The following is a 22,568-nucleotide window of genomic DNA, read 5'->3' on the forward strand; positions in this document are numbered from 1 at the left end:
ACGATGAGCAGGTGCAGCAGGCCAGAGTGTGACTGTGGGGACGAGACCGATAAAATCACTTCCTGTGCTGCGGCTGTGTGCTTCCTGTGACGGTGTCCTAGCAACAGTGAAACCACACGTTCTGGGGGAGCAACGCTGAAAGAGACGCAGAAACCTTCACAGCAATCTTCGGCTCCTTGCAGCATCTTCTCACCACATTTATCTTCTGGACACTTTTAGAATTATTCGGACTTAATTTGTATGTAATGATCAACGAACCATTTCTGGATTTCTCCGTAATAAACAGGAAATCTTCTGTGTCTTCCAATATCGTCCCTAAAGATCAACATGTGAGCAGCAACCGTCTCATTCTGCCGCTTCCTAATAACAAACATGTCAAACAGGAAGTGATCGAGACGCTGTCATCGGTCCAGAAATTCATCAACAAAGATGAAAAAATGACATCAAACCACGAAGAGTTTGGTGACCTCACAACGAGGATTCAGCTTCCTGTTCAGACACATTTACTTTATTGATCAAAGCTGGCAAATTACAGTTATTATTGCTGGAGAGAAGCTTTTATTCTGCGAGAGGAAAAGTCCCAGTGGAAAAGGAAGCAGTGAGAGGACGAGACAGGATGGTGGACTGGAACCAGTCAGTCAGCCTGTTTCTGGTTGTTGGTGAGGAAGAGGAGCAGAGAGATTCCACAGCAGCTCAGCAGACTCTTCATCATCAGGGCCGTGTAGACAAAAGAGAGCAGCTTCATCCTCAGCACAGACGGGGGGATGGACGGAGGGATGGACGGGGGGATGGACGGGGGGATGGACGGAGGGATGGACGGGGGGATGGACGGGGGGACAGTCGGGGTGATGGACGGGGGGACAGACGTAGGGATGGACGGGCGAACTGGTGCAACCTCTGGAAGACAAACACAGTGAAGAAGAAAGATCAGCCCACCTGAAGGTGTCTCAAGATGGCTGAGGGACAGGACATCAGCACCTTGCTGGGACTGGGCCTTCACCGTCCCCCCCTCGTGCTGCACGGAGCAGCGGTATTTATAGGTGTGGACGGCGTCCCGGTCCAGCAGTCTGATGGAGGTGATGCGGCCCGGCTCTCTGAGCTGCAGCTCTTCTTCATGGGCAGGAGGTGACTCCTCCACAGCGCTGTCGGCCCGTTGTCTCCTCCAGGAGAACCTCACCAGAGGAGGAACCATGTCTGAGGCCACACACAGCAGGGCGGTCCTCCCCTCCAGAGGATCTCTGGATGCTGCTGGGTACACGCTCAACACAGGCTGGACCAGCGCCGCATCTGTGGTGAGACACCAGAGTTACTGCTCTCACTGGCCCTGAGGGGTCAACGCTGGAGGTCAGAGGTCAGCTCAACCACACATGCACATCGTGCGCTCACACAACTCATTCATAATCGATAATCTACCCATTTATTCACCAATAATCCACAGATAATCCACCCATTTATTCACCAATAATCTATTGATAATCTACCCATTTATTCACCAATAATCTACCGATAATCTACCCATTTATTCACCAATAATCCACAGATAATCTACCCATTTATTCACTAATAATCCATTGATAATCTAACCATTTATTCACCAATAATCTACCGATAATCTACCCATTTATTCACCAATAATCCACTGATAATCTACCCATTTATTCACCAAACATCTATTGATAATCTACCCATTTATTCAACAATAATACACTGATAATCGACCCATTTATTCACCAATAATCCATTGATAATCTACCCATTTATTCACCGATAATCCACCGATAATTTACCCATTTATTCACCAATAATCCACCGATAATCTACCCATTTTTAACCAATTATCCACGGATAATCCACCCATTTATTCACCAATAATCCACAGATAATCTACCCATTTATTCACCAATAATCCATTGATAATCTACCCATTTATTCACCAATAATCTTCCGATAATCGACCCTTTTTTTCACCAATAATCTACGATAATCTACCCATTAATTCACCAATAATCCACTGATAATCTACCCATTTATTCACAAATAATCTACCCATAATCTACCCATTAATTCACCAATAATCCACTGATAATCTACCCATTTATTCACAAATAATCTACCCATAATCTACCCATTAATTCACCGATAATCTACTGGTAATCTACCGTTTTATTCACCAATAGTCTATTGATAATCTACCCATTTATTCTCTAATAATCCACCGATAATCTACCCTTTTATTCACCAATAATCCACCGATAATCGACCCATTTATTCGCCAATAATCCACCGATAATTGACCCATTTATTCACCAATAATCCACTGATATTCTACCCATTTATTCACCAATAATCCACTGATAATCTACCCATTTATTGACCAATAATCCACTGATATTCTACCCATTTATTGACCAATAATCCACTGATATTCTACCCATTTATTCACCAATAATCACAGATAATCTACCCATTTATTCACCAATAATCCACAGATAATCTACCCATTTATTCACCAATAATCCACCGATAATCTACCCATTTATTCACCAATAATCCACCGATAATCTACCCATTTATTCACCAATAATCCACCGATATTCTACCCATTTATTCACCAATAATCCACCGATAATCTACCCATTTATTCACCAATAATCCACCGATAATCTACCCATTTATTCACCAATAATCCACAGATAATCTGCCCATTTATTCACCAATAATCCACAGATATTCTACCCATTTATTCACCAATAATCACAGATAATCTACCCATTTATTCACCAATAATCCACTGATATTCTACCCATTTATTCACCAATAATCACAGATAATCTACCCATTAATTCACCAATAATCCACTGATAATTTACCCATTTATTCACCAATAATCCACAGATAATCTACCCATTTATTCACCAATAATCCATTGATAATCTACCCATTTATTCACCAATAATCTTCCGATAATCGACCCTTTTTTCACCAATAATCTACGATAATCTACCCATTAATTCACCAATAATCCACTGATAATCTACCCATTTATTCACAAATAATCTACCCATAATCTACCCATTAATTCACCAATAATCCACTGATAATCTACCCATTTATTCACAAATAATCTACCCATAATCTACCCATTAATTCACCGATAATCTACTGGTAATCTACCGTTTTATTCACCAATAGTCTATTGATAATCTACCCATTTATTCTCTAATAATCCACCGATAATCTACCCTTTTATTCACCGATAATCGACCCATTTATTCACCAATAATCCACCGATAATTGACCCATTTATTCACCAATAATCCACTGATATTCTACCCATTTATTCACCAATAATCCACTGATAATCTACCCATTTATTGACCAATAATCCACTGATATTCTACCCATTTATTGACCAATAATCCACTGATATTCTACCCATTTATTCACCAATAATCACAGATAATCTACCCATTTATTCACCAATAATCCACAGATAATCTACCCATTTATTCACCAATAATCCACCGATAATCTACCCATTTATTCACCAATAATCCACCGATAATCTACCCATTTATTCACCAATAATCCACCGATAATCTACCCATTTATTCACCAATAATCCACAGATAATCTGCCCATTTATTCACCAATAATCCACAGATATTCTACCCATTTATTCACCAATAATCACAGATAATCTACCCATTTATTCACCAATAATCCACTGATATTCTACCCATTTATTCACCAATAATCACAGATAATCTACCCATTAATTCACCAATAATCCACTGATAATTTACCCATTTATTCACCAATAATCCTCAGATAATCTACCCATTTATTCACCAATAATCCACCGATAATCTACCCATTTATTCACCAATAATCCACAGATAATCTGCCCATTTATTCACCAATAATCCACAGATATTCTACCCATTTATTCACCAATAATCACAGATAATCTACCCATTAATTCACCAATAATCCACTGATAATCTACCCATTTATTCACCAATAATCCTCAGATAATCTACCCATTTATTCACCAATAATCCACAGATAATCTACCCATTTATTCACCAATAATCCACTGATAATCGACCCATTTATTCACCAATAATCCATGGATGAATCCAGCTAAATTCCCGTCTGTGCTCTTGTGTTTATGGTTTTATAGATAATCTTCTTGAGTGTGTCAATATTTCTTTTTTGTCTTTTGATCGTTATTAAAAGGTTTGGAGCAAAGTTTGATTCTCACCTGAGACGACGAGTCTGGTTCCAGATCCAAAAATCCAGACACAGTGAAACGGAGAAGGACAAAATCTGCTGCTGAACATTTGAGTCGAGGTTCTGATCCTGAAGATTCCTGTTTCAGTACAGGTGACTCTGACATCAGGTCTTCCTGGTTCCAGACATCAGGTCTTCCTGGTTCCAGACATCAGGTCTTTGTGGTTCCAGACATCAGATCTTCCTGGTTCCAGACATCAGATCTTCCTGGTTCCAGACATCAGATCTTCCTGGTTCCAGACATCAGGTCTTCGTGGTTCCAGACATCAGGTCTTTCTGGTTCCAGACATCAGGTCTTTCTGGTTCCAGACATCAGGTTTCCATCAGAAAGGATATTGATCCACAGCAGCTGGTTTTTGTTCAGGTGCCTCACATCTTCTCTCACTGTGGATCCACTCTTCCAACAGGAGCAGTAATATGAGGCAGCGTGAGAGGGTTTAACTGAGAAGATGAGCAACTCACAGTTGTTCTGCTGAATCCTAGCTGAGAAATCATCTTTCTCAGCATGAGAGTACCGCTCGATTTGACTGTCTCTCTTATCAATATCCAGGAGCAATTCAAACGTGCCTGATTCCTTCTTCTGGTACCACAACACATAACTACCACACTCATCGATTCCTCCACAGCTTATTGAGGCAATTTTACCAGCTCTGCGGGTCACTGAGATCTGGTCCTGGGTCAGCTGCGTTTCTATGACAACCAGCCCTGTAGAGACGGGGACAGGCAGCTTAAGTCAGCGTGTGTGTGGTGGTCGTGTCCTGGCTGGCTGGAAACACTCACCTGAGCAGAGGAAGCAGAGAGCCGCAGGTGTGAACGGCTGCATTGTTGCTTTGGTGGGCCGGAGGCAGGACTGATCCAGCTCCTCTCAGCCCCCATCAGCCCCTGCTGCTGATGCCCCGCCCACCTCACCACAAACAGGAAACAGGTCTCCATGACGACAGCAGTCTCAGCAGCTCTGAAATGTGCTTCTGCTCATTCATTTCTCTAAAACATCAAAGATAAATCATCACGATTAGAACCTATGAACAGATTTTCAAGGTTTCCCTTTTGCTCAGAGTTGATGTTTACATTTTATTGACGTGACTGTGAACGTCCAGAAGATAAATGTGGTGAGAAGATGCTGCAAGGAGCCGAAGGTTGCTGTGAAGGTTTCTGCGTCTCTTTCAGCGTCGCTCCCCCAGAACGTGTGGTTTCACTGTTGCTAGGACACCGTCACAGGAAGCACACAGCCGCAGCACAGGAAGTGATTTTATCGGTCTCGTCCCCACAGTCACACTCTGGCCTGCTGCACCTGCTCATCGTCTGCAACAGGTTCTCAGGCTGCAGAACCTTCCAGAAGACACCTGTGGACCCATTTAACAGGCCAGGTCTTCTGGCTTCTGCCCGCCTCAGCAGCATCCACTCAGCTTCTTCTCAGCACCTTCATGGAGGAACGATGGGAGAAGAAGCCTCTGACGGCTTCACGTGACCTTCATTGATCCTCTGCAGATATTGTGACCTTGAGATTTGTTCATGAGTTTGAGGAGGATGAAATAAAGTGAAGAAGTTTGTGACGTTTGGAATGTTTCACATTTTCAAGACTTTGCTGTTCTTCACTCTTCATCCTCCAGTTCTGATGCTTCCTGCTGACGTCAGTTCTGCTCAAAGTTCATGGAAGCTCTGCCCCCCCCCCCCCCCCAACTGTATGTGTGCGGTTGGATCATGAACGATAAAGAAGCCAAAATGTTCCCAGGACTCATTTATTGATGACATAAACAAGTGATTTGTGGCATCAAGGTCACGGATCTACACCATCAAGGTCAAAGGAAGTGACATCAGAAGTGTCCAACACACCAGGAATAAACACACAACATAAATTGCATCAAACAGCGTCGCTGTGACTTATGGTCTGGATCAATTAGCTCTACTATTAAATCAATAAGCAACATTATTTTGGCAGAAACACAGAACAGAGACTTGATCACCAAACACTCGCAGGTAGGAACTCGCCAACGGACGCGTCCTCACCGACTCCCTGGCAGACTCCAGAACATTTAAATAGGTCACATGACTACAGATTCTAGAATATTCCACAGCAATCAAACACGTCTGGAGCAACAGAGGATCTTTTTCTCTCTTTTCTTCCGCTGTTCCGGTCCAGATGTTTTTCCCAGTTAAAGTCACGTCTTCCAACAACAGGAGAATATTGGTTGTTTGTGGGGGGGCCAGACTATCACGTCATGCTTCGTAATTTCCAGGATCAAACGAGACGTTGGCACCAGTTTGCTGTGCAGAGGAACCTGGTGGTGACCTGCCCACGGTTGCACCAGGTGCCTCCAGGCAGTTGCTGATGTTGCTCTGATGTTGCCTCAAACTTCTGCTCACGTCTTGTTTTTTACAGCGTCGCGAGTCTTCTTATTCCAAACGCTGCGTAAAGTTCTCTGGAAACAGTCCTTTCTGGGCGCTAGCACCGCGTGCTAACCACTCGCTTTCTTTGATACCCGTGAGCCAACCAGCGTCCTGCCACAACAACAACAACAACAACAACAACAACAACAACAGCGCAACGTTAACGCAGGACAATCTGAGCTCAGCTCATCCCTAAACACCTGCGGCTGTTTTCTGTAGTCGGAGCAACAGTGACATCAGGTGACGCCTTTGTTTTATGCACCTGCTCCATTTAGCACGTCTCCACCTGAGCGAAGCTCTCCTGTGGTTCTCCTGTGGTTCTCCTGTGGTTCTCCTGTGGTTCTCCTGGGTCTCAGCAGAACTTTGTCAACTCGTGTTTGTGGGGTTTTTCTTTCGGACGTTTTTGAGTTTTAGTGACAATAAAAAGGTTCAAATGTTTTGACTGACAAACAAATGTAATCAAGGTTTCAGCCACACAGCTGAAATATTCAAATGTGTTTGTGGTCCTGGCAGGTGTGTCTGGTTCCATTCTCACCTGATCCTCCGCCGACTCGGTGGGCACCACCAGAACCACGTCACCTCTCTTCAGTTCAAGTTCGTCTGAGTTGGCTGCTTCAAAGTCGTGCATCGTCTCCACCTGAAGACACAGAGGTGTCACCTGTGGTCCTGCTGGGAACTTCCTGTCAGGGTCGGGGTCAGGGTCAGGGTCAGGATCAGGGTCGGGTCGGGTCGCGGTCAGGGTCGGGATCAGGGTTGGGGTCGGGATCAGGATCAGGCTCAGGCTCAGGGTCAGGGTCGGGATCAGGGTTGGGGTCAGGATCAGGCTCAGGCTCAGGCTCAGGCTCAGGGTCAGGGTCAGGGTCAGGGTCGGGGTCAGGGTCGGGATCAGGGTCGGGATCAAGGTCAGGGTCGGGGTCGGGATTAGGGTCGGGGTCAGGGTCGGGATCAGGGTCAGGATCAGGGTCGGGGTCGGGTTCAGAGTCAGAGTCAGGATCAGGATCAGGATCAGGGTCAGGGTCAGGGTCAGGGTCAGGATCAGGATCAGGATCAGGATCAGGGTCAGGGTCAGGGGCAGGATCAGAGTCGGGATCGGGGTCAGGGTCAGGATCAGGGTCAGGATCAGGGTCAGGGTCAGGGTCAGGGTCAGGGTCAGGATCAGGATCAGGATCAGGCTAAGGGTCAGAGACAGGGGCAGGATCAGAGTCGGGATCGGGGTCGGGGTCAGGATCAGGGTCAGGATCAGGGTCAGGATCAGGGTCAGTGTCAGGATCAGGGTCGGGATCAGGGTCAGGATCAGGATCAGGATCAGGGTCAGGATCAGGGTCAGGGTCAGGGTCAGGATCAGGATCAGGATCAGGATCAGGGTCAGGATCAGGATCAGGATCAGGGTCAGGGTCCGGGTCGGATTATTGGCCTTGAAGGAAGTCTCACCTTGTACAGGAAGTCATCCGGGAGCCCGGACACGCCTCCAGATGGACTCATGTGTTTCATGGTCTGGCTCACCGTGGTCACATCGTTGTCACTGGCGGCGGTGGGCGAGATGATGTCACCATCGCGGTCGTCGTCACCTTCATTACTGGAGGCGGGTTCGATGATCACTGACGGGATCGGCATGTTTTCCTGCAACGACAGGAAGACGTGATCCCAGATCAAAACAGAACCGGGTCAGAGGAGCTGAAACACTCGTCTCCAATGAGGGAGCTCTGATTTAGGGTTTGAACTTCATTCACATTAATGAGACAATCGTGTCAGCGGCCCCCAAAACTATTATTATTAGTGTTGTTGTTGTTGTTGTTGTTCTTTATATTTACCAGCGGAGCTGCTTCATCCGCACATGTTTGGTCAGCACCAGGAATCTACAGACAACATTTTTATTTAAGACGTATTAAGATCGAAAACAAGCAAAATCAACACAAATGAAAAAGAAACCTCATCAAGCTCCGCCTCCTGGATGGATGAAGGTTCCTCAGGTACCTTCAAACGAAAACATTCACGTTTATTAGAAACTGAGTGAAGTATTGATTGATACAAGATGATGAGGATGAGGATGATGAAGATAATCCTGATGGTGATGAAGACAATCTTAATGATGATGAAGATCATCTTGATCATCATCATCATGAAGGTCTTCATGATGGTGAGTTTGCTGATGATGAAGATCATCTTGATGAGGATGGTGATGAAGATCATGATGATGATAATCTTAATGATGATGATGAAGATCATCTTGATGATGATGAAGATAATCTTGATGAGGATGATGAGTTTGATGATGAGTTTGATGATGAAGATCATCTTGATGATGAGTTTGCTGATGATGAAGATCATCTTGATGATGATGAAGACAATCTTAATGATGATGATGAAGATCATCTTGATGAGGATAATGAGTTTGATGATGAAGATCATCTTGATGAGGATGGTGATGAAGATCATGATGATGATAATCTTAATGATGATGATGAAGATCATCTTGATGATGAGTTTGCTGATGATGAAGATCATCTTGATGAGGATAATGAGTTTGATGATGAAGATCATCTTGATGAGGATGATGAGTTTGCTGATGAAGATCATCTTGATGATGAGTTTGCTGATGATGAAGATACTCCTGGCCATGGTGGTGATGATGAAGATGAACCTGCCGACTGACCAGATGTATCAAGGATGAAGATCATGCTGTTCACTTACGACTGGCTTCTCCTCCTCCAGACTGCCTGATCCCTCTGTGTCCTCCTCACCAGCAGGTGGCGCTTCAGTCTCCTCCATCACTTCATCAGAGGGAGCAACAGTGGGCTCCAGCTCTTCCTCAGTGGAAGGAGCTGTAGTCGGCTTCACCTCCTCTTCTTCACTCTTCTCTTCCTCTTCTTCAGCAGGTGCTGCGGGCTCCTCACCAGCAGGGGGAGCTGTAGCCTCCTGTTCCTCAGGAGCTTCTGTGTCTGGAGCTTCAGGAACCTCACTTGGTTCTGTTTTAACCTCGTTCTTGTAGAGAAAACTTGGTGTGAACCCAAAACTGGCTCCTGACATGTTCCTTTCAACTCGAACCAGAACTAGAACTGAGTTTCTTAATAGGAGATAATGTGATCTAGATGAATCACTAATAGAACTAGACTAAACCACAACTGCACTGTTGGACCTTGGTTACCATCTGAAGATGCTGTCAGATGCAAACGTCAGCAGATCACTAATGATCTCTATCAATACTGATCAGCCTGATAACAGCAGCAGGTTTCCAGCACTTTCTCTGCTTTCAATTTACACAATTTTCAAATCTGAAACCCATTTTTCTGAAACTGATGAACCTCGTTAAACTAAACCTGTCTATAAAGCCTGACCTGGTTAAACTTACCATTTTATCAAAATCAGCAAAAAAAGAGGGCGGAGCCGCATCCTGGGGAGCAGACAGGTGAAACACAAACGAGTCACAACGAGTCACATTATAACATTTACTTCCACTAAACCCTCAACATCAACATGCCAGACTAACCGTTACAGTACTTTAACTAACCCACACTGACTAACACTAACCCACACTAACTAACACTAACCCACACTAATGAGCACTAACCCACACTGACTAGCACTAACCCATACGAACCCTAAGCCACACAGACTGAAATTAACCCACACTAACCCTAACCTACACTAATACTAACCCATACGAATACTAAGCCAACACTAACCTACACTAACACTAACCCACACTAACTCACACTAACCCTAACGCACACTAACTAACACTGACTAACACTAACACACTAACCCACACAAACTAACACTAACCCACACTGACCAATACTAACACACTAACCCACACAAACTAACACTAACCCACACTAACACTAACCCACACTAACTAACACTAACCCACACTAACTAACACTGACCCACACTAACTAACACTAACCCACACAAACTAACACTAACCCACACTGACCCACACTAACTAACACTGACCCACACTAACTAACACTAACCCACACTAATTAACACTGACCCACACTAACTAACACTAACCCACACTATCAATAACCCACACTAACCCACACTAACTAACACTGACCCACATTGGTCATGATGATTCACAAAACACACTTTACTGGTCCGACACACATCTTTCATTCAAAACCTCTTTGGTTCTGACTGACATTCAACCTTTGTGGGCTGTTGTTGCTATATTTGTTGTTGTTGTTGCTATATTTGTTGTTGTTGTTGCTGCTACTGTTGTTGTTGTTGCTATATTTGCTGTTGTTGTTGTTGTTGTTGTTGTTGTTGTTGTTGTTGTCTCCCCGGTGGAGAAGACACATGACTCAATCACATGATGGTATCCAATCGATTCCTCCCTCCGTTCTGAGGGATCCGTCTGGTGGAGGGGTTCATCAGCCAGTCAAGCAAAGGTTCAATCTCAGACCCGTTTAACAGATTAGAACAGGTTACCTGGGACAGGCCATTAAACGCACTGGTGACCTGGAGTAAAGCACAAAGACACAAACATTGTTAGCACGCTGCAACGGTGACACCTTAAAGATAACCAAATGTGGAACCGGAGGATGGGATGGACACACAGATAAAGCAAGCAAGAGGAGGTGTAGGAGGAGCTCAGGCTGGGGTCCAGGTTTGAGGACTCTGTGGAAGGGTAGAAGACACCATAAAGGATTCTCCATTCATTTCTACACGAGGCTGGTTTCTACCACAGGGCGGAGTTGAGAAAGACCAATACCTCTTCCTTCTCTGTATCTAGCTCTTGATACAACTTTCCAAGTCTTCGGTTTGCAGCTTCATCTTCTGACATGTCTGAATTTTCTGGTTCTTTGTGAATTCTGTTTACAGCTTTAACTCCCTCAGCTGAGACGGATGCAGAGTCCCGCCAGGGCTCGGAGGTCCAGACGCCATCTTCAGTACCTGAACATGTTTCTGGGAAACTGTTGACACACTGGTCTGACTCAAACGCACCTCCACTTTCTGTTTGAGCAAAAGGGTCTGAATCAAACGCACCTCCACTTTCTGTTTGAGCAAAAGGGTCTGAATCAAACGCACCTCCACTTTCTGTTTGAGCAAAAGGGTCTGAATCAAACGCACCTCCTCCCTGTGTTTCAGCAAAAGGGTCTGAATCAAACGCACCTCCACTTTCTGTTTCAGCAAAAGGGTCTGAATCAAACGCACCTCCTCCCTGTGTTTCAGCAAAAGGGTCTGAATCAAACGCACCTCCTCCCTGTGTTTCAGCAAAAGGGTCTGAATCAAACGCACCTCCACTTTCTGTTTGAGCAAAAGGGTCTGAATCAAACGCACCTCCTCCCTGTGTTTCAGTCGTGGGATCTGAATCAAACGCACCTCCTCCCTGTGCTTCAGCAAAAGGGTCTGAATCAAACGCACCTCCTCCCTGTCCTTCAACAAAAGGGTCTGAATCAAACGCACCTCCTCCCTGTGCTTCAGCAAAAGGGTCTGAATCAAACGCACCTCCTCCCTGTGCTTCAGCAAAAGGGTCTGAATCAAACGCACCTCCTCCCTGTGTTTCTGCAAAAGGGTCTGAATCAAACGCACCTCCTCCCTGTGCTTCAGTCGTGGGATCTGAATCAAACGCACCTCCCTTGTTATCTGAGGGGTTTTCGTTAAACACACTTCCTGTTTGTGGCTCACAGGTGAAAGTGAGCGTGCCTTGCTCACCTGCCTGATCTCTGGAAACTGATTGTGTACCAGTGTTCCGTGCCAACTCTTCATCAGCTGAACACTTTTCTTCGTCACTCTTCCATAACTCCTGCTCTGCAGCCTCATGTCCAGCTTCCAACCCGTCTGACACTTTAAGTGGAACTTGATTTGTACAGGAACGTTCATCATCTGGGCTCACCCAGCCTCCTCCCTGACCTCCATCAGCCCACTCTTCAGCAGTCTCGTACTCAGACCCTGACCCATCTGACCTGAAACACTTCCCCTCCTTGTCCTCTGTGCTGCCCTCGATCTGTTCCCCATACTCATTGGTGAACACAAGTCCTGGGGTGGATTTCCTGCGTGCTTCATGATCTGCTGGATCTCCACCTGGACCTCCCTGCTCTGCCTCATCTCCAGAGGGTTGGAGTTGATAGTTTGTTTGAGAGTCCCAGCTGCTAACCTCTCCTTCGGCTGCTGTTGTTGCTCCACCCTCTGGGGGTCCTGTAGTTGTGTCTCCCTCTGGGTGGAGCCCACTCTGAGCAGCATCCTGTGCCCCCTCCACCCCTGCAGCAGAGGACTCAATGCCTGGAATGGCCCCTCCACTTATTGAGCTGGAACCAAAGTCTGCAGACCAGTCAGCACCAAAACTGGCATCTGCACCCTGCATGGAAAAGGCAGGGAATGTGTTAAAATGTACACCGTCCCAGCCTGCTCTGAGGAGGAACTGGGTTATACTGGGTGGATGGGCTTCAACTGGGAGCCTCTCTGAAGCTCTGGAGACCAGCACTAATCTGGTCTGCACATGTGAGAACATGTGAGAAGATGTTAGAAGATGTGGGAAACAGTTGAGTTCTTTACTCACAGGCTGAGCTGTCTGGGAGTTTGCCTTAAAAACAAAGAAACAACAGAATCATTGAACAGTTGATGCTGACAGAGCTTGAGATGATCGGTTTGACTAGTTTAGTTAACGGGAAGCCCACTGTTCTGTGATCTTTGTCGTATTTTCTACATTACACTGAGGGTGAAATGCATTCTGGGATTCTGACCTTAGTGGGTCGCTGCCGGGCCTCAGCCCATGACAGAAGATGGAGATGAAGGTAACGCTACTTGTTAGTGCAACACTGACTAGTGGATTTACATAACTAATGCTGCCACTTGAGGCCCCTCCCAATGCAGCAAGCACCTCGTGCACGCTCTGTGCACGACTGTACAGGCGCTCCTCCTCAGTCAACCGTGTTGGCTCCTCTGATTTATTGCCCATTCAGGTGTCTTCATCTGGTTTTACAGGATGTTCTTCAACACCACCGCATGAAAAAGTGCATCCTACTCTCCAATCAGGGCCAACTTGTCCCCGAGTGTGTAACAGCCTCAAGTCTTCATCCTCAGGTCTTCATCCTCAGGTCTTCATCCTAAGGTCTTCAGCCTCAGGTCTTCAGCCTCAGGTCTTCATCCTCAGGTCTTCAGCCTCAGGTCTTCATCCTCAGGTCTTCATCCTAAGGTCTTCATCCTCAGGTCTTCAGCCTCAGGTCTTCAGCCTCAGGTCTTCATCCTCAGGTCTTCAGCCTCAGGTCTTCATCCTCAGGTCTTCAGCCTCAGGTCTTCATCCTCAGGTCTTCATCCTAAGGTCTTCAGCCTCAGGTCTTCAGCCTCAGGTCTTCAGCCTCAGGTCTTCATCCTAAGGTCTTCAGCCTCAGGTCTTCAGCCTCAGGTCTTCATCCTCAGGTCTTCATCCTCAGGTCTTCATCCTCAGGTCTTCAGCCTCAGGTCTTCATCCTCAGGTCTTCAGCCTCAGGTCTTCATCCTCAGGTCTTCATCCTCAGGTCTTCATCCTCAGGTCTTCATCCTCAGGTCTTCAGCCTCAGGTCTTCAGCCTCAGGTCTTCATCCTCAGGTCTTCATCCTCAGGTCTTCAGGCCTGAGGACGCCCTGAGAGCTGCCACGTCCTCTCCGGGTGGTCCGACTGTGGCCTCCTCACTTGTCTGAATGTCCTCACCGGCCTCCTGACTGAGTTTTCCTGCTCTCTGTGTCATTAAGGCTGGACGTTACCTGTTACCCAGAATGCATTGCAACAGTACCAACAATAGTGGCATATAAGTGAGTTGATGTTTGTTGTTGAGTTTTCTGAAGTCTGAAGAATGTTTAGCAAATGAAGTTGGGTTCCATTTAAAATATCTGCTTCTAACACGAGCTCAGCTCAGCTAAGCTAAGCTAAGCTAATGAAATTTACATCAGCTTGACTTTTCTTGCTAATCCCAGGGTTAGGCTTATCACTTAGAGACTCACCGACCACATGTCCCACGGAACGGCGGTCTGAAAGAGCCAGAGGACAAAAGCGTGAGGCGTCATCAGCAGAACCAGAAAACAAAGCCCATCTTCAGCCTAATTCAAATCCAACGACTGGTTACAAAAGAACAACCCACGACCTAAGCTATGATACACAGGTGTACAGGTGCTAGGACAGTTAGCCAGTGGGTCGCCTGTGTACCACTGCCAACCCTAACCTGTGGTATTGGTGACACACTCTCATCTGGTTGAAAAGCATCCAAGTCCAGATCCAGCAGCGATTGTCCCGGAAGTTCGTTAGGCTGTGGACAACAACAACAACAACAACAATACAATATATATGATTATACACACACAATCAGATACATACACACCGAAGATTCACTCACACACACACACACACACACACTCATAAAACACACACACACATCCTTTGTATACTTTTATCTTTGTGAGACATAATTACAGACATAATTCACCCCCCAGCTTCTTACCCTAACCATCTAATCTCTTGACCTCTCACCCTGACCTCTCACGCTGACCTCTCACACTGACCTCTCACGCTGACCTCTCACCCTGACCTCTCACACTGACCTCTAACCCTGACCTCTCACCCTGACCTCTCACACCGACCTCACCCTGACCTCTCACCCTGACCTCTAACCCTGACCTCTCACCCTGACCTCACCCTGACCTCTCACACTGACCTCTAACCCTGACCTCTCACCCTGACCTCTAACCCTGACCTCACCCTGACCTCTCACCCTGACCTCTCACACTGACCTCTAACCCTGACCTCTCACCCTGACCTCTAACCCTGACCTCTCACACTGACCTCTAACCCTGACCTCTCACCCTGACCTCTCACATTGACCTCTAACCCTGACCTCTCACCCTGACCTCTCACACTGACCTCTAACCCTGACCTCTCACCCTGACCTCTCACACTGACCTCTCACGCTGACCTCTCACCCTGACCTCTCACACTGACCTCTAACCCTGACCTCTCACCCTGACCTCTCACCTCAAGCCTAAAACCAGGTCTTAACCCTAAAACTGTCCTTTAAAGGGCCAGCACAAATGTCCTCACTTGTCTAGTAAAACGCACACACACACTGACCTGCAAGGGCGAGGGTGCTGGCAGGAACTCTCCTCCGAAGAAGTCGATGATCTGCTCCTCTGCGACCTCCTTGGTGGGTGTGACCTTGGGTGGAGGAGGCACTGGTGGTCCCTTTTTGAGCTGCAGTAGAAAGGTGACCATGAAGACGGGTGGAGCCAAGCAGCCACCGTTCTCAGCACTGATGAAAGGCAGGTGTGTTCCAGGAACATGCCACCGACAGATGAACCCTAGGTCATCTGTCCAGTAAAGTGGCCTGAAACCACTTCTGAGCATGTTCCAACAGCAGCTTTCATTCATTTAAATCACTTCACAAAAACTCAGGGGCTCCTTCTCTCCCCAGGTCTTTGTAGGCAGCGTTTGGGTGATAGAGGTCCACCCAGTCCCACCACAGCTGGTTTTCTGTGCCACCATCTAGACGACAGCGTTCAGATGGTTCCTCAAATGTGCCCCCCCCCCCAGGTTTGCTCAGGTTTTGGACTCAGGGCAGCTACCGTTGCTAACTAACCTCGCCAGCAGCGGTGGTGGGTGCCGTGGCTGCTCTGCAGAGGTTCAGGAGACCAGACCCTTCTGGGTTTAGGCTCTGGCGGGACTGGCTCGGCCCCCGTTTCAGATATCAGCTCTCCCAAAATCCATCCCGAATTTTTGGTTTTGTGAGGAAATGTGGAGAAACGTGGTTTCTGTTTCTGGTGGCTGAAGATCCGACTGGTGTTTAACTGGGTTTAATTAAATGATGAGGAAAGTTTCTCCCAGATGGAGAACGCAGCAGGTTCAACATGGAGTTTAGCTCGTCGAAGGTTGAGCCCAGCTCTCCGTCCTCTACAGCTGATATCTGAAAAACCCAACGACTCACACAGAACTTTGGATTCTCCAGGAAGTTCTGAAGGTTCTGATGCTGCAGTGACCAAGATCTCAGCTCTTCCTCTATCGGTCCTGACTGCAGTTATTTCTAGAGCTTGTTGGATTCAACTGCTAACACCTATTTTACACACACACACACACACACACACACACAGACACAGACAGACACACACACACAGACACAGACACACACACAGACACACACACACAGACACAGACAGACACACACACACACACACACACCAGATCTCACCAGAGTAAATGCTACTTTCAGGTATATAACAGCAACAGTTGTTATATACGTACAGAAACAGATGGACACACAGAAACAGGTGGAACACAGAAACAGGTGGAACACAGAAACAGGTGAAACACAGAAACAGGTGGAACACAGAAACAGGTGGAACACAGAAACAGGTGGAACACAGAAACAGGTGGAACACAGAAACAGGTGGAACACAGAAACAGGTGGAACACAGAAACAGGTGGAACACAGAAACAGGTGGAACACAGAAACAGACGGACACACAGAAACAGGTGGAACACAGAAACAGGTGGAACACAGAAACAGGTGAAACACAGAAACAGGTGGAACACAGAAACAGGTGGAACACAGAAACAGGTGGAACACAGAAACAGGTGGAACACAGAAACAGGTGGAACACAGAAACAGGTGAAACACAGAAACAGACGGACACACAGAAACAGGTGGAACACAGAAACAGGTGGAACACAGAAACAGGTGGAACACAGAAACAGGTGAAACACAGAAACAGGTGAAACACAGAAACAGGTGAAACACAGAAACAGGTGGAACACAGAAACAGGTGGAACACAGAAACAGGTGGAACACAGAAACAGACGGACACACAGAAACAGGTGGAACACAGAAACAGGTGGAACACAGAAACAGGTGAAACACAGAAACAGGTGGAACACAGAAACAGGTGGAACACAGAAACAGGTGGAACACAGAAACAGGTGGAACACAGAAACAGGTGGAACACAGAAACAGGTGAAACACAGAAACAGACGGACACACAGAAACAGGTGGAACACAGAAACAGGTGGAACACAGAAACAGGTGGAACACAGAAACAGGTGAAACACAGAAACAGGTGAAACACAGAAACAGGTGAAACACAGAAACAGGTGGAACACAGAAACAGGTGGAACACAGAAACAGGTGAAACACAGAAACAGGTGAAACACAGAAACAGGTGAAACACAGAAACAGGTGGAACACAGAAACAGGTGGAACACAGAAACAGGTGGAACACAGAAACAGGTGGAACTGGTTCACTCACCAATGAACAGACAAACGAGAGCAGCAAAGGAAACAAAGTTACTGAAACATCCTCCAAGTTCAGAGAAGCAACAAAGATTGAAACTGTCAACAATCGGTGATCATGTGACGCGGAGCTGCTCGGCTCTCCAAAGCCTCAGAGGAGGAACCTTCTGGTCCTGCTGAGGAGAAGCTGCTCCAGTCGTTCCAGATGGTTCACAGAAGTGTTGATGTGGACCAGACGTCTGAGATCTTTCCATGAAACTGGTTTATGATGGTCTCAGAATGAGCAGATCCTCCAACACAGATGTTAATCCCAACCTGGAACTGAGGAGAGGTCTGAACCAAGGAGGACTCACTGTACCTGTGTGGGGGATTTGGGCCGCGGGGGTCCAGGTGAGACCGGGCGGAGCATGTGATTGGAGCTGGTGTCTGGACTGTCAGGTGGACTCTCGTCTTCTGGTGGGGATGGAGTTCTGGCCAGCCGCAGGGGTCCCGAATCACTGAGAGACCAGACCAGTACGTCACATGTCAGATATGAAGCCATGAACCCAGGACAGGATCAGACCACCCTTCTCCATTTACAGTGCTGTCCTGGAACCATCCTGGATCCAGGCTGGCTTCAGCCTGGATCCAGGATGGACCCTGGATGGAACCGACCCTGCAACCAGCCTGGGACCTCTGTCAGAAAGAGTGTGTGTGGAAATGGCCTCTGACCTCGGCGCCCCCTGGATGGTGAAGACTTTGTCCGAGTGCTGTTCAGCCAGTTGGGTCATCACCTCGTAGAGCTGCCGGCACACCTGCAGGGTGACACGAGCACCTGAGCACTGACGGCAGGCTGTTCCACACACACACACACACACACACACACACACACACACACTGGGATCTAAACCAGTCTGCTCCACCGTTGTCGTGGTGGACTCTTGATTTTCCTGCCATCTTTCATTTTCTTGGAGATGTTAAAATTCTAACAACCCCCATCAGCACCGTCACCTCCGTCTGTCCTCACCTCCGTCTGTCGTCACCTCCGTCTGTCCTCACCTCCGTCTGTCCTCACCTCCGTCTGTCCTCACCTCCGTCTGTCGTCACCTCCGTCTGTCGTCACCTCCGTCTGTCCTCACCTCCGTCTGTCGTCACCTCCGTCTGTCATCACCTCCGTCTGTCCTCACCTCCGTCTGTCGTCACCTCCGTCTGTCGTCACCTCCGTCTGTCCTCACCTCCGTCTGTCCTCACCTCCGTCACCTCCGTCTGTCCTCACCTCCGTCTGTCCTCACCTCCGTCTGTCGTCACCTCCGTCTGTCGTCACCTCCGTCTGTCCTCACCTCCGTCTGTCGTCACCTCCGTCTGTCATCACCTCCGTCTGTCCTCACCTCCGTCTGTCCTCACCTCCGTCTGTCCTCACCTCCGTCTGTCCTCACCTCCGTCTGTCGTCACCTCCGTCTGTCCTCACCTCCGTCTGTCCTCACCTCCGTCTGTCCTCACCTCCGTCTGTCGTCACCTCCGTCTGTCGTCACCTCCGTCTGTCGTCACCTCCGTCACCTCCGTCTGTCGTCACCTCCGTCTGTCGTCACCTCCGTCTGTCGTCACCTCCGTCTGTCCTCACCTCCGTCTGTCCTCACCTCCGTCTGTCGTCACCTCCGTCTGTCATCACCTCCGTCTGTCGTCACCTCCGTCACCTCCGTCTGTTGTCACCTCCGTCTGTCGTCACCTCCCTCACCTCCGTCTGTCGTCACCTCTGTCACCTCCGTCTGTCTCCGTCTCCGTCCTGGTCCACGTCCCCGTCCCCCAGCTGGAGGACCCTGACTGACCTTGGTCCTCTCAACACACCCCGGGTGTCAGTCATGCTCCCCTCTGGCTCCCCACCCTCAGATCCGTCCATGGACTCCGTCCCTCACACGTCTGCCCCCCCCCCCAGCTCACTGCTCCCCAGCTGTGAATGTCCACTCACCAGGGAGATCTCCCGGTGAAACCTGGCCTCCAGCCTGGTCACGCTCTTGAAGGTGCCGATGTAGAAGTCCACCCGGCTGCAGAGGAGAGGACGTTAGGTTTGAGCTACCAAGTGGGGGGTGCAGCGTCCAGGAAGGCCTGGAGGTGTCAGGTGAGCTGAGAGTCACCTGTCCCACAGAGTCGGCAGCTCATTCTGGAGGCTGCTGTTCAGCTCCTCGAACACCTGCTGAGCCTTTTTCAGCTCGTCCTCCGCCTGCACCCAGGACACGTTTGGACATGAGAGGAGACACCGGCAGGGAGGGCAGCTGCTCCCAGCCGCCCACTCACCTTCATCATCTTCCGGTCGTTCTTCATCCCTGACATCTGCAGCGTTTCCACGTGGTGGCGAGCGCTGTCGTAGTCGATGAGCTTCCTGCTCCTCTTGGACACGCGTCCCTGAGACGTCACAAAGTCCATCTTAGACAACAAAACTTCCAACACTTTACCAACAAAACCATTCATTACTTTCAAGTCGGGGAAGTTTTGAAGGTACGCGTCCAAGTTCAGCAGGGTCGAGTCCACCAGCTTATTGTGGAAATCTTCCCACAATGCATCACAGTCCTGCAGAAGACACAACTGCAGTCAGTTTGTGGGACGCGTCCATGTCCTGTCACACCTGTCTCCCTCCTGGGTGGTTTGGGCTCCTTTGCTAGGTTTCCAGATGTGCATGATGCGTTCAGGTGCTTTGCTGTTCGTGCTACAGGTGTCGATCTCGTCCACATGCACTCGGTCCATGGACGCGTAGGCGCGTGTACGGTCTGAGCGTGTAGGTGTAAACTTAGTGTGATGCATTCAGGTTTCCCTGGTTCTGACCTTCCCGATGCTCAGAACATCGTCCTTCCCGTGCCAGTCTGGCTCGTAGACCTCGTGCAGAGACTGAGTGAGGTTGATGGAAGCCTGCTGCATCCCTGCAGGGACAAGCGCTACGTTCAGGCACTTACCTCAGCGTGTGACAGTCAAGGTACCATCGTTCTGTCACCTTTAATGGCAATCATGTAGGCCTTCATCTCCCTCTGCAAACGAGACCCCTCCGACTGACACGCACGCACACACACACACACACACACACACACACACACACACACACACACACACACAGAAGATGACATGCTGTCAGGTTGCCAAGCTAAAATGGCTTCTGCAGGGTTCTGGAAGCACCTCAGATGTTCCTGTCTTACCTCCTGTCTCCTGAAGTTGATGACCACTTGTTCAAACTGTTCATCTTTGGTCTCGTCTGCTTTTCCAAGTTTTTGCAGCACCTGGAAATGAATCAAAGTAAGAAGGAGGCTCAGACCAGGAGCCGTGTTCATGGAGCTACTGAGGACTCAGATCTGCTTAAAAGATCGCGTCCCAAGCTGAGCGCCACACGAGCAGCCCCGTACATGGACCCACCTCCGTATCTCACAAACAGGAGAGCAGATCTTTACAATAATCTATGAAATATGTCCAATCATCTTTCATTTCATTAATATTCGGCCAAATGTACTGGAGCCACTGGTCAACCAGTTCGGGACGTCCAGCTTGAACGTTAAAAAACCCAAAATGATGAGAAGATGGTTGGACAAAGGCAGAAGCAACGTTGTGTCCTCATGCACGTCCTCTACTGGCAGCTCCCGTCCACTCAGGACACCCCTAAGACATCTGGGGAGGAGGACGGGGTCTCACAGGGGACAAGCTGGACTTTTATCCTCAACTGAATCTCCCAACTTCTCAGCACTCAGAATAAACTGGTGCTGAGACTCTCCCAGCTTCAGCACCACGGACAGTTCCCAGTCACAGACCCAAACGGGACGGACCACTGACGTTACTGGTGTTACTGCTGTTATTGGTGTCTTCTGTGTGGGTAGCATGTCCACGTAATGCGTGACGTCACCACACTGGGGACAACCCCCCCACCATCCTTTCTTCACAAAAGTCAGATGTTGGCACGATATAGCCCAGGTGTGACGTCACCACGAGCCGTTAAAGTCATGCTAATCCGACGTCGAACCATCGTCATCCAATCCAAATGCTGGCCCGCCTGATCCGGTTTTAAACCCTCTTAAATGTGCCATTTCGGCCACATCATGACGTCATCCGCCGTGTCAGACTCAGTAAAACCCGATTCATGACAATAATCACCGAATTAAACCTGCATGACTCCCGTCCGGAGCTACAGGCCTCCAGCCTCAAGCCCTCTAGGTGTCCTCCTCCTCCACCTCCTCCTCCACCACCTCCTCCATCCCTCACCCTGCTTCACCGCCACAGCGACTCTTACCTTCTCCTGCGCGCGATTTAGACGTTTCTGCACGTTCTTCGCGAAAATACCCGTTTTAATTTCCGCCATGATGACTGCAGCGAGGCAGAGAGAGAGGGGGGAGAGAGGGAGAGAGCGGGGGAGAGAGATTAACGGAGAGAGACGTCCTGACGGGGGAGGGGACTGTGCGTGAAGGGGCGGGGCTCCACGCTTCAGCTGGTTGGATCAAGTTGTTTTCTGCCGATTTAACGGTCACACACACACGCACGCACGCACGCACGCACATACGCACTCTCTCACACAACCACAGACGTGTCTCTGTGCGCGTGTGCGTATGAGGGGAAGTATGTTGAGTATACAGACCAAATAAATGATGACAGCTTTGCGCATGCGTCATCGTCCGGTCGCCTTTGAGACCGCAGTGAGTTTGTGTTACCACAGATGTCCAGCAGGGGGCAGCATAGCGCC

The 22,568-nt window shown here is 48.3% G+C and overlaps 1 protein-coding gene, 1 long non-coding RNA gene and 1 gene segment (V, D, J or C); 1 reads left to right on the forward strand and 2 right to left on the reverse strand.

Annotated features, from left to right (window-relative positions):
- Positions 1 to 1,213: 1,213 nt before the first annotated feature.
- On the forward strand, positions 1,214 to 4,679 carry LOC115247927 (uncharacterized). The gene is made up of 3 exons (XR_003886986.1): positions 1,214 to 1,351; positions 4,243 to 4,389; positions 4,475 to 4,679. It is a non-coding gene; the product is annotated as an uncharacterized lncRNA (long non-coding RNA).
- LOC115247923 (immunoglobulin lambda variable 3-1-like) lies at positions 1,226 to 5,213 on the reverse strand. The segment is given in 4 exon segments: positions 1,226 to 1,287; positions 4,268 to 4,306; positions 4,688 to 5,001; positions 5,077 to 5,213. Coding segments are annotated over 4 exon segments (423 nt in total).
- Positions 5,214 to 6,018: 805 nt separating this feature from the next.
- LOC101070387 (amphiphysin-like) lies at positions 6,019 to 22,289 on the reverse strand. Its single transcript, XM_029831166.1, has 22 exons — positions 22,122 to 22,289; positions 21,043 to 21,123; positions 20,844 to 20,898; positions 20,678 to 20,772; positions 20,330 to 20,425; positions 20,153 to 20,260; positions 19,993 to 20,078; positions 19,827 to 19,902; positions 18,593 to 18,675; positions 18,240 to 18,378; positions 15,733 to 15,852; positions 14,831 to 14,914; positions 14,613 to 14,639; positions 13,193 to 13,216; positions 12,791 to 12,991; positions 11,122 to 11,151; positions 9,944 to 10,075; positions 8,614 to 8,742; positions 8,496 to 8,540; positions 8,116 to 8,304; positions 7,220 to 7,321; positions 6,019 to 6,795 (listed from the first exon to the last, which is right to left on the reverse strand). Exons 1-22 carry the CDS (start codon positions 22,188 to 22,190, stop codon positions 6,691 to 6,693), a joined length of 2,076 nt encoding a protein of 691 aa, XP_029687026.1. The 5' UTR covers positions 22,191 to 22,289; the 3' UTR covers positions 6,019 to 6,690.
- Positions 22,290 to 22,568: the final 279 nt, after the last annotated feature.

Source organism: Takifugu rubripes, chromosome 22, assembly GCF_901000725.2.
Source record: "Takifugu rubripes chromosome 22, fTakRub1.2, whole genome shotgun sequence".
NCBI lineage: Eukaryota > Metazoa > Chordata > Actinopteri > Tetraodontiformes > Tetraodontidae > Takifugu > Takifugu rubripes.

Excerpts from the sequence above, each read along its gene's own strand:
- LOC101070387 (XM_029831166.1), bottom strand. The coding sequence starts at position 22,190 with ATGGCGGAAATTAAAACGGGTATTTTCGCGAAGAACGTGCAGAAACGT. Across the intron at positions 21,124-22,121 it reads TAAATCGCGCGCAGGAGAAG|GTGCTGCAAAAACTTGGAAA; the intron begins GTAAGAGTCGCT and ends ATTCATTTCCAG. Across the intron at positions 8,305-8,495 it reads CGGATGAAGCAGCTCCGCTG|GAAAACATGCCGATCCCGTC; the intron begins GTAAATATAAAG and ends CTGTCGTTGCAG.